General features: G+C 33.1%; 3 protein-coding genes across 5 annotated transcripts; 1 reads left to right on the top strand and 2 right to left on the bottom strand.

Annotated features, from left to right (window-relative positions):
- Positions 1–5,459: 5,459 nt before the first annotated feature.
- LOC123209697 (nuclear transcription factor Y subunit B-4-like) lies at positions 5,460–6,754 on the top strand. The gene has a single exon (XM_044627825.1). It carries the CDS (start codon positions 5,548–5,550, stop codon positions 6,001–6,003), a length of 456 nt encoding a protein of 151 aa, XP_044483760.1. The 5' UTR covers positions 5,460–5,547; the 3' UTR covers positions 6,004–6,754.
- A 2,910-nt stretch (positions 6,755–9,664) lies between these two features.
- Positions 9,665–10,894, bottom strand: LOC123200688. Its single transcript, XM_044616022.1, has 3 exons — positions 10,737–10,894; positions 10,535–10,595; positions 9,665–9,899 (listed from the first exon to the last, which is right to left on the bottom strand). Exons 1-3 carry the CDS (start codon positions 10,791–10,793, stop codon positions 9,679–9,681), a joined length of 339 nt encoding a protein of 112 aa, XP_044471957.1. The 5' UTR covers positions 10,794–10,894; the 3' UTR covers positions 9,665–9,678.
- Positions 10,895–12,633: 1,739 nt separating this feature from the next.
- LOC123200671 (cyclin-H1-1) lies at positions 12,634–17,562 on the bottom strand. 3 transcript variants are annotated; one of them, XM_044615997.1, is made up of 14 exons: positions 17,402–17,562; positions 17,072–17,122; positions 16,364–16,433; positions 16,172–16,290; positions 15,991–16,064; positions 15,642–15,770; positions 15,451–15,568; positions 15,277–15,318; positions 14,471–14,548; positions 14,100–14,158; positions 13,860–13,944; positions 13,570–13,658; positions 13,335–13,473; positions 12,634–12,924 (listed from the first exon to the last, which is right to left on the bottom strand). In XM_044615997.1, the coding sequence occupies exons 1-13, from the start codon at positions 17,459–17,461 to the stop codon at positions 13,395–13,397; spliced, it is 1,053 nt and encodes a 350-aa protein (XP_044471932.1). In that variant the 5' UTR covers positions 17,462–17,562; the 3' UTR covers positions 12,634–12,924; positions 13,335–13,394. The 3 variants fall into 3 exon arrangements, with proteins under 3 accessions (XP_044471932.1, XP_044471947.1, XP_044471940.1); XM_044616012.1 differs by having other exon boundaries at positions 15,500–15,568; positions 15,650–15,770; XM_044616005.1 differs by lacking the exon at positions 17,072–17,122.
- Positions 17,563–18,980: the final 1,418 nt, after the last annotated feature.

Genomic DNA, 18,980 nt, shown 5'->3' with positions numbered 1-18,980 from the left:
TGAGTTTCTTTCTGTTTCTATAACTGAACATGAATTTGTGGAAGGTTTTGGTTACAAACCTCTTGCATTTGCATTGGAACCTGGACCTCTGCAAGTTCAAGTTCATTACAGCTTGAGAACTTTAGTATAAGCTTCTGTAGGCAAATCTAGTTAAGGAGGGATCCAATTCTACGTTTTGAATTTGGCAAGCTACAGAAGTATGCTAAGAAGAATCATCAATGTGTTTACGGTTTGAAAACCAGGATTAGATTCAATCCGGGCCAACCCCAAACAGGATCCAACTCAAGGTCAACGAACTGAGGCTCAAATTTGGGTAGAAAATAATTTTACTTTGAATTATATTCAAACTGACGCTTATTTAACTCATTCGATCTAAGCTTAAATTTGAGTCCAAATAACTCAGATTGAATTCAACACTATCGAATATTTTAAAACTATAAGATAGTCTCCTATCCTAGTTTCTGAAAACAAACTATTCTTTTTCATTCTTAAATCATTGTCAATTTAGATTAGCTGCTTATTCAGATCGAATGATCCAGATACATCCGACATCTATGCCATCTATTATCATGGAATATTTCTTGTTGAATTTGGCAAGCTATATTAGTATACAAATACAAGAATCGAGAGTGCTTCTCAGTGTGTGTATCTTTTGAAGACTGAGCCAGTTTCTGAAACAAATGCTTGAATTATACTACAAATTATCTTATAGAAATAACATTTACATTAGCATCTTATTGTCAACTTATAGTAAACCTGTCATATATATTTTAAATTGAACTTATTATAGTCTTTACACTCAAATTATATGTGAACATGCAAGTACATATGGTTGGAAAAATTATATGCATACCCACTAGTTACAGAAAACATCAGAGATGCCCCAAATTTTAACGGTAGACTGTTTTCATCGAAAGTGGACCTTTGTCGACAGTGTTCATCTGGGCTCTCAGGTATTTCTCCATTTTCTCTTTGGCTCAAACAACCCAGTGAGCTTGTTAGTTGCCTTCATTCTAATCATGAACACTTTTCTTTTTGTATGTAATGGTAACTGTGATAGTAGTATAGCAATGGCTTTCTGTGTTCTTTGTTGTTTTCAATTTTGTATATATGGTTTAAATTAGTCCAAGCTGAAGAGTTTGATCCATCTATTGTTTGCATGGCCTACTCTCTCTCTCTTTTATGTGGTTTGATGAGGATTTTTGCAACTGCAGATGGAAAAAAGAGAAATGTTAAAGATCTTTGTTGAGAATTTACTAATGTTAGTAATAAAATGATATAGGAATATCTAATTGACTTATATTCTTTGAATCCATAAAACTTCTGAAATTCGAACATCCCTGAATGAGGGATTAAATGGGTATAATGATCTCACTTTTATGCAATATATAGAAGATTATTAAATCCAATCAAAATTACGTTAAATCTCACATTGAATGATCCAAGATTATAATCTGTGTATTGGATTATCACCACCTTTGGCATTGTAACTTTTTCCTAGACAAGCAATGGATCAATTATTGACTTGATTATTTATTGGGAGGATTTGTTTAGTTGTTCTTACAAGTCCGGTAACAATCTGATATGTAATCACTAATCTAAATATTATGAACATGATTTTTTTGATAATACTGTTCACTTTCTCCAACATAATTATTTACTAATTTAAGCGAGTCAAACTTGAATGGGCCCTTATTCAGATTTGTGTTGGTTTGAATCAATCTTTTATTATATAAATGGAACTAGAAGATAATCCAAATGCATGTTGTGTGATTAATTTTGTACAAGTTAAAAACACAAAGCTGGTAGTCATATGTTAAAAATTGTTTCCTCATTTTATAAAAAATTAAAAGAAAATGTTATACGACTAGAAACACTAAAACCACCTTCAGGTTTTCAGAATAATTTGAAGATTAACTTCCATGGATATCCCAAAAATGCCACACCGTTACTTTCATCTGTTATGTTTTCTGTGAGGATTACTCTTTCTTTGTAAGATTTATTCACCTTTCAAACAAGGGAGAACTACACTATCTATCAATGGTGGATTCCAGCCAAGCCCAAAGAGGGTCAGTTTGAATCTAGAAAATCTAACTTGAGCTGGTAATGATTTTGTCAAAGAAGCCCCAATTAAGCATTAAAAAAAAGAACAGTAGTTAAAGAAAAAAAATTACTGAGAATAAGTTGGAGAAGAAGAAAAGTTGCCAATCTGTCAATTTCTCAAATGATAATGTTAAAAAGCTATAAACATCCCTTCTCAGATAAAACTTTTTTCAGGGATATGTTTTTCTGCAATTAACTTGAGCTCTCGTTGGAGAACAATAAGAATAAAGCAAGAGCAACCTTCTTCATAGGCTAGAAAAACTAAGTAAAAAGGAAGGGAATTTGTATAAAGAAAGGTGACAAGAACAATAATAGAAAAATGTAAGCACAACTTTTCTTTCACTAACACATTGCGAAACTAAACAACTAGAACAGATCAGATCAGATGCTTATTAGAGTAAGGAGAAAGAGTGGCAGAAATTAAGAAAAGGAATCTTATAAACAAAGTAAATGTTATGAGTCATGGATTCAGATATTTTCTCATGGTCCTCCAATGAGTTTCATTTTTCCAGGATCCCTGAATGGATGAGTGCTCATACCCATTTGTTTAATACATTTTTTAAGCACAACTAGTCCTACTGGAAACCCTAGTAGCCAGTAAAGTAGCAAAACCCTAGATGGGTCAACAGTAGAAACTTTAAATATATTATAGGCCAAATAGCTGTCCCACCCAAGGTTTAATGTTTTCTCAAGTTTCCACCATTTAACTATGGAAACACTAAATACCCACTTATGGCCGGTTAGATTTAACAAAACCCTAACGGTGGTAAGAGTAAAATCATCATTTTCGCTCTAATATTAAAAATAAATTAAAATAGAATCTATTTTGCCCCCCTAAACTTTAAAAACTAAAATTTTCCCCCAGCTTACGTTTTAAAAAATCGCCGTTTCACCCTAGGGTTTCGTTTTGAAATCTCCGGTGACATCTCCGGCTCCATTGCCGACGGCCTCTCCCTCCCGAAGCTTCCTCTCCTTTCGGTGAACTTTTTCTTCCTATTTGGACATCCGATCGGAGTCGGAGAAGCTGTGGAAGACGAATCCCTGACGAAGTTCTTCGTCTTCCCAGTCGTTGTCGTCTGGGAAGACGATCGTCTTCCCAGACGAAGACGAGACAACTCGTCGTCCTCTGGGAAGACGAGTCATCTTCATTTGGGAAGACGATTCGTCTTCATCTGGGAAGACGATTTCTCTTCCCAGACGACTTCTCTCTGCGTTGGATGCGTAGTGCAAGAGTTGAGGGCGGCCGTCGGTGGATGAGAAACCGTCGGGAGGGGAAGACGGCCGGTGAAGGCGCCGGAGAAAGTGAAAGGGTTTAGAAATAAACCTTAGGGGGGGAAATGTAATCTTTTCAAACTTAGTTTAGAGAAAAAATGTTAGTTTTTAAACTTTTAGGGGGGGAAATGAGATTAAATTTATCACCGTTAGGGTTTTGTTAAATCTAATTGGTCATGGGTGGGTGTTTGGTGTTTCCATAGTTAAAGGATGGAAACTTGAGAAAACATAAAACCTTGGGTGGGAAATAGTCATTTGGCCTATATTATACTTGAGTGTACTTTTTCAATCAAGTTACTAGATAAGCCAACCACATATTAATAAACTAATACATAATAAACTAGTTAGCTCCATTCCATTGCCGAAAGGAAAAAAAAAATGCCTCCAACAATGTTTCTTTATCCAACCAGTCCAGAAACAAAGCATTGCATATTATCAACATTGTCAGAATCCCTTTCCATGTAGAAGTACAGTGAATTTGTTGGAAGCTTTGAATCATCTATTGCTTGGACAGTGTATGCATGTGAAATTATGAAACACCAAAGATAAGAAAAACTATATAAAACCTGTACTAGCTAATGGAGACTGTTAAAAGTTTGCAGAAGAATTGGTTAGTGTAAAGTTTTGAAGTCCTAACATGCTGAAATGCCCAAAAACGAAAAAAGTTCATCTGCTAGACCCCAACTACTTTGAGCAAGGCATAACTGCATCATCCACAATGATCAATTTATAATCTTAAAGCTAGAAAAGAAATATAGGTTAAAGTTCAACTGAATGGTGGATGATTATCCGTACTGGATATTTTGCTTATGGAATATTGTATCAAAAGGTTTATGTTGTTAACCCCACCATAGTCCATATATAGATTGATAAATCACATATACAAATCACCCATTTTCTGGAACCCCAGTTGAGCACAAGCCGTACACCAAATAATTCTTCCATGATCACCATCCTTTACTCAATTAGTGGCCTGGAAGAGCCTGATAATGATTCGCTTGCATACACTTTTCTTTAATAACAAAATGAAATTTATTTAGAAAGTGGCAACATGCTTCTAAAAAAGCTAATAATGGAGGTATTTTACAGCGTCATCAATACAAAGAACTAATTACAATATGAGTAACATGCTTACATATGCATATTTTTGTGTGAGTGTATGACTCATAACTGGTATGTATTCTAGAGCCTTGTTTATCTTGTGTACATGAAACTTATCAGTCACAGAACTTGACTAAAACCGAACAGATTCAAGTTCATAAAGAAAATATAGTTCGGCCGCCAATAGAGCAATAAACCTAAAACTAAATTAAGTGTAGGTAATCTAGGCACACTAGCGTTTATAATCATTTCTTTCTCGGTTTATGTTCTGTCATTAGATTAATCAGATCATTAAACATGCAAACGTGCACCATTACAGACCACTTATTTGAATAGTACAGAGAATATATCAAGCTCCGTCTGAATATATAGTGCAAGCATAAAAGGAAAGATATATTATACTGGTGGTGGGACCACAAATAAGCCTTGAAGCTTTAAAACATTTTCCATATTATACTTAAAATCTATGGGGTGAAGTTGCAAAGGAGTAGACTTGGTCAGATTCTAATTTATAGGTAGCATCTAGGAAGACTTCTAGCTTATTTAACTCAAAATCAAACCTGATTTGCTAAAGCTATTGTGAAAGTTTGGTCATGCTGAGCTTTGTAGTTACACAATCAAAAGAAATGACTTTTTTCTCTCTCTCTATTTTTTTTTTTTTTTTGTTTTCACCTCCCTGATCTACATAACTAAGCAGCTTTCAGTTTTAGCTTGTCTGTTCTAAACTTTTAACTGATAAGTTTTTCAACTTTGAAGGTCAATAAACCAGTCCACTGCATGTTACTTATATTTAGGAACATCTAAATTTAATTAAAACCATGCATGCTAGATAAAACATAGATAAAATACACAATCAATATATCTGATGATGAGATATTTTTACCATGACATGTGGCATCCTCATCTGTAGCATAATGATATATGGCATGGTTTATGTAAGCATATTAGCATGAACATGCATATGCATACATGTAGACACATAGATACCCATCTATATAGTATATAGAAGTCAGTTTGCAGACTAAAAGGCAACGCGTCTGTCTTTGAAGAGATCAAGTTTCGAGTATAGAAATGGTCGATGAGCAAGATAAGCTACTACCTATTGCCAACGTGGGTAGAATAATGAAGCAAATCCTGCCACCAAGAGCCAAGATCTCCAAAGAAGCTAAACAAACAATGCAAGAATGTGCAACAGAGTTTATAAGTTTTGTAACAAGTGAGGCATCTGACAAGTGTCACAAGGAGAATCGTAAGACAGTGAATGGAGATGACATCTGTTGGGCTCTCAGTGCTCTAGGGTTTGATGACTATGCTGGGGCTATAGTAAGGTACTTACATAAATATAGGGAAGCTGAAAGAGAAAAAGCTAACCAAAGCAACAAAGTAACTAGCAGCCAGGACAAAGATGAAGAATCAAACCATAAAAGGGATCAGACTGTTGTGAGTGAGCAGCAAGTTGAAACTTTAACTCCACTAGAGTCCAGGCTTCTTGGGAAAGGTAAATCCCCTCTTACAAAGCCATCTTGAACAACATTTTGACTGCTTATGATGAAGATGAAGATGAATGCAATGACTTTGCAATCAGTTTGCAAATTTTGTAATTCTCCGGGATTGAATAGAAGCAAGAAGAATCAAAGCTGCTATAAGCTAAATAGCTTACCTTGTATGTCTCTCAAGTTATGGTTATGGCTCCTCTCTTTGTATTAATTTGCTTATTCTTTTCCCTTTTGCCTCTTTTGGAGGAGAGTAACTTGGTTGAATTTGTGAACTAATCTGTAGCAGTTGTGTATTTAGAACTCTATGACTGGTACTAATGTAGAGCGGTTGAAAGAGTTTTAATAACTGGTTTGTGATTTGAAGGAAACAGAAGCTCTTGTATAGTCTTCTATGAGAGGAAGGTTACTTTGCTTTGCTGAAGTGCTAGCTAGATCGATGAAATTGAAATATTTCTTTCCTTGAATCCACTACTTTTCTTTTCAATTATGGTACATCTTACCCATAAACATTTTGATGAAGGTCAATTGAGTCTAAACTTATAATTTATCAAATTTTATTTCAGTTTTATGTATATTCTAGTGGAAACTGCTATATTGGGTTTCCCCAGAAAGATCAAGAATGTCTATGTGCATGTCCACACACGCACAAGTCTTATTCAAGTGTTCCTGACAAGTGATAACAATAGCACTTGATGTTTTATGTTCCAATCACTACATATTTAATTATTTCTTAGACCTTGTGTCCAGCAGTTTCTTGTACATGATACCTAATCATTTCTAAACGTGTGTTTTTCTGGTTAAAACTTAAAAAAAAAAAAAAAAAAAACTATTGATCTTTATATTTCAGAAAGTTTTAATTCAAGTTTCTGAACTTTCCCTACCAGCAAAATAAGCAAATCTTTCTCAAAGATGGAAATAAAAAAAAGTAATCACAGTTCATGATCAAACAAGCAGCTCATTTGTATCATCTCAAGTAAACAAAGCGCCCAAAGAACTTTGATCTACTGTTTCCAATAATGTTTTTGCACATAGACTTTAAAGTTTGCTTAAACAAGATAAGGAAATAGTTATTTACCAAGACAAGGAAAAGGAAACAAGAATAGTCAAGGTAGCATGTAAATATTTACCAAGAGAAGATAAGGAAAAGGAAGCAAGAATAATCAAGGTAGCATATGTACTTGATTTAGGGCTCTACAAAACCCTAGAACAAGGGACCACAATCTTGTGGCTTTACATAACATGATTAAACGTGAAAGTCCCATTCAAATCCAGGGGCATGGTTTTTGTTTATTACAAGAAAATGGATTGGCTAATTTCTCCATAAAAAGATGATTGCTTAGACCTTAAAAATATTAGAATTTGTGTCAGACTTAGGGTATCAAGATGCAACCTAGGGTTCCTATAACCACTTGGGGGGACCACTTCTCAACTATGTTGTGTTCTTCTCTTTCTGTCCACTAGATGATGAAGCCTGAGGGGCACTTGATACTAAAGGAATGGAAGGAATTCCCATTACATATGTATATGTTCCCCCAAAAAAGAAGAGAAATGTGCAGAAAATAAGACAGTAAGAGGGACAAAAGCTGAACCCCAATAGTTTCTGAACCAACCATGCCAATGAGCAGAAAATAAGACAGTATGAGATGGTTGATTGCTTTCTTTAATAGTAGGATGATTTCTAAAACCTCATGAAAATGGGATCAAATATATCAATGCAGAATACAATGTCTTTGAAATGAATGTTGCTTCCATGGGCTCCGACCATGGAATTGTGGTATTGAAATTCATAATATGCTCACATCACATTGATTGTCCAGCAAGCGCCAACCAATGCTTCGTAAACTGATATTGTACCACATTTGGTGCACCCGTTCTCTAGGACAGTAGGCCACAGGATCATGGGTTATCCACGTGAGTTGCAACAGTCACTTTAAGCAAATGTAACACTGTTGCAAATTGCAAATTGCAATGTGCCCTTATACACATTTCAAAAGCTTTAATCTACTTGAAGTAATTTTTCAACTTATCTAATGGTCCAAGGAACAACATTGATAAATATCAAAATGTACAACACAAAGGAGTGAGGCACTCACGTGTGCTTGTGTGCACACACATGTTTATATGTGCGCATGTGCGTGCGTGGGGGATGCACACATGCATGTATAAGCATATTCTTTCACACAGTACATCATATGAATACAGTGACACCAATATCTTCCTCCTTGCTCCTGAAATCAATCAGGAGACTGACCGAGTAACACTTAAATTGGATTCAAGTAAGAAAAAGTTTCCACTATAATCACTACAACAAGTTTGATTTTGATAGCTTTCCCATGCTAGGCATTTGACACAACAGAATTTGCGAAATGGAGGCAAGCTATTTGCTAGCCTGTATACATAATATACAACTGGATCATTGTTCCCCATAACCAAGATAGAACAATAAATTTTGTCATGTTTTGTTCAAAACATTCAACTGATTGCTATTTGCTGCTTAGGAAGAGTTGATAATTCCTATTCATATCAAAATTTATCAATGCAAAGCAATCACACGTGTGTGTGTGCGCACAAGCATGCAGATAGATATTGTTTAACAGACATCATCTTTTATGAATACTGACACCAATCTCTTCCTCCTCCCAAAATCAATTGGAGGAGAGTGACCTAGTAACACTTAATTTCGAATCAAATAAGAAACACTTCACTATAATCACTAGAATAAGTTTTGCTATGATAGCAATCCCAAGTGAAGAATTTTGACACAACAGAAACAGTAGAATGAAGGCCTGCTATTCATTGGCTTGCACACAACTGGAATAATGTTCACTGTAAACTTGAAAAATATTAATTGTTTTAATTTGGTTATTTGTTGTTAAGCACTTTCTATTGATTGCTGCAGAAGAGGAAGAGTAGTTTATCCTTTTCATTTTCCTTAAACCCTGATAGTAAGTAAAAATACAAATGTAAAGTACCACTAAAGGTAATCCAAATAAAGAAAATTGTTAATAGCTTAACCATTTTAGCATTTATGGAATAAAATCAATAAATTGTTGATCTTCCATTATCACACAGATAAACTTTTACTGAGCATTATTATTGATTTTTATGAAAAGTTCAACAGAAGCATGGCTGATACCTCTTAGATTTGTGTAAATTATAAGCTGAATTCTTTTGAGTTATTCAAAATTAAATAATTTATTTATCTTTCTTCATCATCTTCTTCTTCTTATTAAAGTTTACACTTTATGCTAACTTCAGTCTGCAGTTTCTTTCATACATCTCGAATAAAATTATATCTTTGACAATGTAAATATAATTAGTTCTTTTGTATCTTTGATTGTTTTTTTATCAAAATAATAATAAAAGCAATTAGTTCTTTGTATCTTCAATGATTTGAAATCTAGCAATAATTTCACCGATCAACAACATTAAATGGTGTAGGATAGATTCTACCAAGAAAAACTGGTTTAAGCCAGTGAATAAAGCATTTTTGATAGTCAATAGCCTATTTCACCAAAAATATCCACAGGAGCCTTAGCCAAATGAAAACCAGCCAAGCAAATTTCTTGTCCAATGATATCTGGATACTTTTAAAATACTATACAATGCAATTGCTTATAGATCATTGCCTGAGTGCTTCTGCAACATCCATCTAGTAACTTACAGAAAAAAGAAACCATGCAAATCATTCATGATCACTGGGAAATCAAGTAATTTGTATAACAAATGCTTCTATAAAGCCCCAACCGTCATCAACATCTGGTCCAATCCAATAACCAGTTATTTTCAAAAGAGTACAAGAACTTATATCCAAACAGGAAACAATTTCATCAAAATGCTTTAAAGAAGCTGTTAAATGACAATGAGGGCTCTGACTCACAGAAAATAAGCCTCTATCCGAGCTGCAGGCAGCAACAAGATTGGTAGCTGCAGATGAAATTCACATTGTCAAAATTTGTAAGCGAGAAATGAAAAGGATTGCTTTGGTATAAGACGTACACACTTCCGAAAACAATAACACAGTTCATTCCATCAGAGTTTTTAAAGCCATTTTATCACTGCTGATATGGCCTTAGTCATCAATCTATACATGTGTACACATTGTCAGAGATGATTGAAGGTCATTCAAGTAAAATCTAGTGAATTGAAAACTTAAGTTTTCAAATTATTCAAAAATTTCCCAAATAAAATAGCAAGGTTCCTAGACTCAGTTTATTGCCTAAATCAGAGATTACCTAACCTTGCCAAAGGATTGAAATCTTGGGGTTTTAGATAATTCATTTCAACTCAATATGGATAAAAATATTTCCAACTGGAAATCGCAATCAAAATACCATTCCATTTTCAAAACTTTATTAAAAAAAAAAAACATCTTGACACATGAGACAAACATAATTTAACCATAAAATTAAAAAAAAATCTAGTCATGACACTAATTTAATATTCAAATTCAACCTAAAAAACACATGAGACAAACATGATTTGGCCATGATTAAAACCAAAATTCAAACAGAAGACTAATCTTTATCAATTTGCAATACAAGAAAAATTAAGAACAAAACCTGTAGAAACAATTGCTTTATGAGAAAGCATGGCTGGTTCCGGTTTTCCCACATGCATATTCTGGATATAAGATGAAACAAACTTAAAGTCAATAAATTTATTCACATAAAGGCTGTAAAATTTTGAAGTTTAAATTTTCTCGAAAAACAAAACATGGGTTATTTCAAGCGCCAACTAAGAAAACTTTGGAGAGGAACTTACGTTGAGTGAAGGAGGACGAAGCGGGGCGGAGAAGATTACGGAGACAATGCGCGCCATTGAAGCTTTTCAGCAGCTACTAGAGAGAGCTAATGAGTAATGAGCTTTTGGGTTTTGGCTTTTGGCTTTTGTTCTCTGCTGTTTAACGAAAAAGGACCTAACCGACGTCGTTTTAGGAACATAGAAGAATAATTATTATCATAGTTTCTATTGGTTGACCTGTGTAAATGAATTTATGATTCCAGTCTGAATAAGATTAAGATTATGAGTCCAATCTTATCTAATGTGAAGTCAATGTTAAATCTAGTTTAATTCATTTTAATCATTTAATTGGATTTGACGTCAATTTATATCAAATAAATAATAACAAATTACGGTTTAACCGTGAATTAGACCACTTTAACCATTACATTGGTATTACATGGTTAACCCCCCTTTTAAAATTTTAATTATATAATGTTAACATTTTTTTATTTATCATGATCGATTCTGTTGAATGGTTTTTTTTTTTAAACTTATTTCTTATAAAAACAAGGCAAAAGGATTATTTCTTGTTTAAGTTTAAATGTGATCTCAAAATCAGATCCACGAAATTTAAAAAGCTTTAAATCTCACCTATTAACTAATTAGAATTAAAATTTTTTATTAGAAGTAAGAAGAAAATCCTCATTTTACTAATAATATTAAAAAATATATAAAATTTATTATATTTTTCTCTCTTAAGTTTTAAAAACTAATATTTCACCCCTCTCAAAGTTTTTTAACTTTGAAAAGTCACATTTTCTTCCCAAATCCTTAGAATTGTTTTCTTGCCCTTTGATGACTTTCTTTGACGATCTAAAAAGGATGATAACAAAGTCTCTTCTTCGGTGAAGAGATTTGGGCGAAGAGTTCCAGATCTCTTCACCTAGATCTCATTGAAATTTCTTCGTCTTTGACGAAGAGATCTATTTCAGATTTATTTACATGCGTCAAACAACAATTTATGGTGGAGAGGAAGGTTGTCAGCGACAAAGAGTTGAAAAAAAAATTTGAGAGAAAAATATAATTTTTCAAAATTAGAAAATTTTAGGTAAAGATGAAATTTTTAATTTTTAAAACTTAAGAGAAAAAATATAATGAATTATATATATATTTTTTTATATTATTAGTAAAATAACGATTTTACCTTTATCTTTAATAGAGAATTTTAATGACAATTACATTATAGGTGAAAATTCAGATTTTTCAAACCCTATAAATGTAACTTGGTAAATATACCTAAATTTGGGTGGAAAATACCCCTTTAGCCTAAAAGAAAAAAAAAAGGCATATACATATATATATATATATATATATATATATATATATATATATATATATATATATATATATTATTTATTTATTTATTTATGGATGAGGAATGCATATGGTATATAAATAGGATTAGATTCAAACTAAACTGAACCTAAACAAAGTCTAACTCAAAGATCAATCTTAAAAATCTAATCAGTCCAAAATCAGCAAATTTCAATTTGAGCTCGCTTAAAAACAATTTAATTGCAAACTAATTTAAATTCAAATGTTTAAATCAAGTTAAACTTAACCCATTTTATAAAAATGAATTCAATTTTTAGCTTCAACTCAACTCATTCAATCCAATCCAAACTCGAATTGAAGCTTGATCAAGTTAGAGCAAATATAATCTTATTTGTGAACCATCTTGAAACATAAAGTAACAATAACACCCCAAGAACAAAAAGGCCAGAAAAGAGATGAGCGAAATGGAACAAATGCCAGTTGACAGCCATTTAAGGCAGCAGAAGCTGGAGGCTGAGATTAAACATCAACTTTTGCGGTAATTGAGGAACAAAATAACCTTGATTTTTATCTAATCAGAATGCAGTTACCGGGAGGATTCTTTTTCAGTCAATGAATTTTCTCAATATAATAAGCTCAAAAACAAATTCACAAAACTTCATGTAGTCAGAGTTCTACATATGGTAAGTTCAAGAATGGAAATGGAAATGGAAATGGAAATGTTCGGCCGCTACAAAAATAACATAATACTTGCTCACAAATTCAGATGCAGAGGATCTTAATAATGCCCAGAAATTTATCTGTAAAAGAATCAGATTACTCTTCTTCCACTGGAACGATATCTCTTTCAATCAACAACTCAATGAAGCCATGAAAAGCTAAGTATATTCATCTGTTCACAAAATCAAAGTTAGTAAAGAAAAAGAAAAGTTTTGACTGAATGAAAGTAGGGGTGGATTCGAGCCAACCCGAATCTGAATAAGGGTCAATTCAAACTTGACTCAAATTAAGAATGGCTAACTCGAGATCAAGTTTGACTCTCTTGATCAATGACAAATTCACTGGAGAAACTGTCGGAAATGAAGAAGAAAAGTCATCACAGATGTAGAAGAAAAATTGCCGGAGAAAAAGAATCTGCCAGCAAATTTCTGATGACTTGATTCAGTCAAGCTTGATCGACCTGATCTTGAGGTGGGACTACCCCTACTAGAATTCGTTGGAGCAGAACATTGATCTGAACTGCTCAGATCGAATTCAACCCTAAATGCAAAAGAGGCTCTGCTTAAAACTTGGGAACCAAACCTGAACCCATGTTTGATGAAAATTGCTGAAAGATCACAATGCAAGAAGCAGAATGTATGGTTACACAAGAGTAGGCCCATTTTGCATTTCATTTGAGCTCTTGGACTTGTGCTTCGATTTTTTTTCCCGTTTCTTACCCCTGCCAAGTAATTAAGGAAGAGCATGGGTTTTAAATTAGTCAGTGTTCTGTAATAACATTGTTAATATCTCTAGTAAACATGAATTGTGACAGTACTCGTCATGTGAGCTATGGCCCCAACAAGATTTTAGTTTGCGGTTGATGTGCTTCATATCCTTTTCAGAAGGGAACTTATATTTCATTACCTGCATTCATAGCCCACAAAAAGAAAACTAAATTTGCAAATTCGACTTAATTTAAAAAAAAAGGTTCTTGCATTCAAATGATTTAAATTAATATAGAAATTGAAAATATGGTCTCCTTGAGCCTCCAGAGTGCTACAGCAAAGTGATACTGAAAGAAATTTAAGTCAAATAATACTGAGATTATAAGTAGCTATGGCATACCCAAGAATCTATGGCATCTAAATATTCAAGGAGCTCTGGATAGGTATGTGCAGAATTCTGTCGAGAGAGAACACCTTCTATATATCTGCAAAGAAGAGTAAATGTATGGTCAATGAGAAGAATTAGGCCCAACAGAATGTACTTGACATATGTGTATATGATATGCAACCAAAAGAGCAAAGTAAAATTGGAGGTAGTCATGACTGTAATCTTAAAGAAACTTCATGAAGCACTTCAAACCTCTCAAAGTCGAGAACCCTGTGAACATTGTTTGCACAGCGCAAAGCAGCCAATGCCAACTGCAAGTTCAGTAGATGATCTAAGTTAAACCTATAAAGAATAAAGTTACTCAGATAACAGGCTAAACCAACAAATTGAAAAGTACTACCCTTTACTTTGTTACAGTAGAGATTGATAATAAACATACGAAGCATATATTAATCCAAAAATCAATTAGTAAGTTGAATAGGAGGAAAGGTTCAAAACTCTTTGTTGAAGGTTCAGTTAAGACAATCTACTTTAAAGAATAGAGACAAAATAATAAAGTTAGGAATTTGATTGGGTCATTAAGACATTCTGAGGCAATAATGACACAGAAAGACAAAGAATACCTGCCCAGGGGGGAACAAAAGTGGTGCATCAGTAAGCATGATTCTGTCAACTTCCAACTTTGCAGATTCATGCAAATCCTACAAAATATGAACCCACCATATTAATAGTTACCACGTGGGTAGGAAGAAGGTAAAGTCTATTAAAACACATGAAGATTACCTATGACCAACAAAGAGGAGTATCACATAGACTCAGTATAATTACACATATTCCTTGAACAAATATAATTGTTTGATGTTTGTTTTAAGACTGTTACATTTAGAACACAAAGTGAAAATTATTTAATCACCCAATGTTTACCTCCCTAATTCACCGTTAATAGATGTCTCTCTAATGATGATTTAAAGGGAAACTACACTAGTAATTTTAAAATCGGCATGTAAGAAATAGGTAAATGCATCCAACAATTCAATTCAACTAACAAAATTAAACTATAAAGTAGCACTGAAATATCACTCAGCACTTCCACAACAATAAGGCCAACATCAATACCCACTCAAAGATGGGGCTTGTAGTCAAGCTCCCTTCAAAATTAGCAAAAGCCAATTTAAAATCTAAACAGCTTAATTTGCATCACATGCATGTTATTTTTGATATTTTAGCACAAAATCATATAAACACAACATATGAACATGACAATCAGTAGTTGAACAAACATTAACACTATGTCTTCCAGAAAATGCTTTAAAAATCAATATAAGTGTAACCTTGAACAATCAATTTCAGAAGATATACAGGGTCAGCCAAAATAATTCAGAACATGCTATTGAGAAATAAAACTACAAAAGATAATACAGCAGTTTACCTTCAACATTTGTAACTGGCCATTTGTTGCCTGACAGAATTCCTAAAGAACAAAAGTTTACTTTCAAAAATTGCAAACAGAGAAGACAAGGAAAGACAACAATATAAATGACCCTTCCCACACCCCAACCAACCAAAAAACAAAAGATGACAGCTAATAAGGATTTTATCATACATATATGAGAGAGAAGCATCTATATACGAAGCAAATTAACCAATCTGACCTCCATATCAATGACAAAACCTTCAAGTGGCCGGTATGGAGCATAAACAATAAGATCAAATTCCAAACCCTGCGTGACATATTACAGTCTTAAACCAACAAAAGTATAGGTAGCATGGAGATGACAATGCATAAGAACTCACACCCATGCCTGATAAACAATCATTTCATAGTTGAGAATCATTTGGTGATCCTGTGAGATGCCCTTCCCAAGCTCCTCTGCTGATACATGATTTTCTTCTATCTTACAAGCAGCATATACACATGTTAACCTGTGCACATAAAAGGAAACAATACTAAAAGTGAGAAATTCAGTTGGAATGAAAAAGAATAGCAGGGAGACTAGCAGTTAAACAGGAAAATATGTTGTTCCAAGCAATTTCAGTATGGCACCAATTTCTATGACCAACCAAGCAGAAATTCTTGTACAAGATTGTAAGAGCATTGGCCAACATGATGGCATAAACTTAAACAGATCTAAATGAATAGTACATTATATTTTTCGGGTGATGTTCCATGACCGACCATTGCAGGTAGAATCTTTTAAAGTATAAGAGAGCTGTTGCCTGCAAATGTGAACCAATCCTAAAATATTGTTAATACAACTAGTAGGGGATTTTCATCTTTTTAACACTCTTTAAGACTAAATGAATTTAGATACAGAAAAACATACCTGAATTTTATTAGGGAAGTAAAATGCACTACATACTTCTCGAAGTTTATTTTCATAAAATACACGCATTGACTGCTCTTCTTCAATACTGAGGGGTTTTGGACGAGAATGCTTTTCAGCTGACATAAAAAAATAAGATTGTCACATATAGAAGAATACAAAGTAAATGGGAGAAATCAGCAAAGCATCTACCATTGTCTTTTTGAGGTTCTGGGTATGAAAATGATCCATCAATATCTACTTCCATTTGCGTTGTTCCATACTATAAATTACAATAGAATGTTAGCAACAAAAAAATAATTGATTGTAACATGATTCCACCTAATTAATAGAAATAAAATAGAGAAACAGTTATAATCATAGTAGCATTACAGATTGAAGTGATCAGCCCCCATATAAAACGTTTCATCAAACAAATAATGTCCCATATGGAAGGAATGACCATGCCTAATGCTTCTCACTGCATATTTTGAATGAACTTAATGGTTAAAGATCACTATCAAAGAATTTCCAAAACTAGAGTCATTCACTACTGCCCCAACTTCAATTAGTAAAACAAACAAAAATTTTTGCACTTTTCTACCTCTTACAAACAACAAAAAATCATACTTCTCATCTCATACAAAGATCAGGCTAATAACAATTCGTTGGAATAATACTACAATACTGCCAGTAACATTATTGAGCTGACTTTTGCCTAATGTAACGCATTTTTATTAGTTCCATGAAACAATATTTTAGAACCATAGTATATAATGTATATTACATACCCAACCAAAACATTTTACCCTGTGACCAAAACATAGGGACTATAACATTACAGGTCCAAAGAAAGCCTCTGCACATCACATAAAAAAATTGCATGCACACACAACCATTATACTGGGCTACGTCCATTACCTCCTCCAGAGTTTGTATTGCTCTTCGATTAGAAGCTCTGTACTTTGCAACCTATAACATCCAAAAACAAACCTTTTGCTACTAAAAATATTTCAAACAACAAAATCCAAAACATAAATCGAACTAGAATTTTATAAATAACAACCAAAAGACCATAGAGCAGATTATGAGTCCAATGATTAAATCAAAATTAAAATTAGAAACTGCGTTGAACATTTCCATAAGAAATGAAATAACCCCAGTAACTAATAATCGCACAATAAGAAACAAAAATTTCTCCCTCTTTCCCTACACTTTCCAAGCTGCCAAACAATAATTTCGCAGACTTACAAGTTCTTGAGGAGTGAAAATCCACTTGGCTCGGTGAGTTGAGGTCTGAAAATCGGACATCGATGCACTCCTTCACTCGTAACCCTAACTCAGTTGGGTTGATTTGAGCTGGTAATCCGAGTAGCAGAAAATCTTTGAAACCTATTTTTCTTTATTTCAAGTGATTTGAATTTTATATTCGATTTGTTGCTTTTGGTTTGTAAGAAAAAATATGGGCTCGAAAGAATGTGAGGATTTGAAAGCCCAATTCTTAATGGGCCCACCATGGTCCATTTTCCAAACAAAACGTTTGGTGATGAATAATGTGGTTTGTGGATTACTTAGCCCACAAAAAAAAGTGGTTTGTTGATGTATGGGCTAGGCCTTCGTACAAGTTGAGTCTAGCTCAAGCTTGACGAATGGGTAAAAATACAATTTGAGTTTAAATTAAATTTCTTGATTAGTATCAAAATGACATCATATCATTAATTTGAAAAATATTTAATAATTAACTAAAATAATATTATTTTGATATTAATCAAGCAATATTGTTTTGCCAATCATTTGTCTTATGTAGAATCGAGCTACAACCAAGTTTGATTTGAGCCAAATCGAACAATTAGCTTATAAGTTGGATCAAATTGAACTTTCTCTGACTTGAATTTAACTTAATTCCTAATTGACCCAAGAACCCCAATTCAAGCTAGATAAGTATAAACTCAATTAAGAATTTGTTAAGTTGAGTTGACTCAATTCGAATTTAACCCTAGTATAAACCACTATTTATCGACTTAGATTAGATATTGATTTGGTAAAAAGATTAGTCTAGATGTTATTTTATTGGATCAATTGAAACAATAATTTGGTCGTTAAATTGTTTAAATAAACATTAAAATGATATTCAAAATAGTTTTTTTTTTTTAAATTTAACCGTTAAATATGATATTTGAATTATATCTAATTAAAATAGAATTTGATCTAGTAACATATGATTATCAGAACTTTGTTGAACTAGTTACACTAAGTCTAATTTAGGGTTTAAACTAGTCTAATTGATCTAGTCAAAGGTTCAAAACGATTTAACAAATACAATATGGGTTTTGAAACAAGAAGATTTGTTTGGTTTAGGATATAAAATCATATTCATAATCAGAGTTGGATTTGAACTGAGTCAAGCTCGAACTTGCTTGAGCTCGAGCTCAGCTCGATTTGTATATAATAGAGCTTGAGTTCAAACTCGTGAAAGTTAAGCTTGAACTCAGTTTGAATTCAGTTCGACTTATTTCGAGTTTAAGCTTTTAACTATTTCGTTATGAAAACGATGTCGTTTTACTACATATTGATCAAAAGACGCCGTTTTATATCTATATTTTTAATTCGTAAATTTAACTAGTAATTCGAGCTTGTATAGGGTTTGTTCAAACCCAAACTCAAATAAGCTCTATTTGAATCTAGACCTATCCATAATTATAAAAGAAATAGTGTCTTAGGATTTTAAATGAATGGAAAATTGAGTTCATGTTTTGTATTTCATTAGCCCTTGTGAAGGCCAACAATTTTTAATGTTGATGGACTCCACGTTTTATGTATTAAATTATAA

Source organism: Mangifera indica, chromosome 2, assembly GCF_011075055.1.
Source record: "Mangifera indica cultivar Alphonso chromosome 2, CATAS_Mindica_2.1, whole genome shotgun sequence".
NCBI lineage: Eukaryota > Viridiplantae > Streptophyta > Magnoliopsida > Sapindales > Anacardiaceae > Mangifera > Mangifera indica.
The sequence above is the reverse complement of the archived record's forward strand: the minus strand, read 5'-3'. Positions and strand labels throughout refer to the sequence as shown.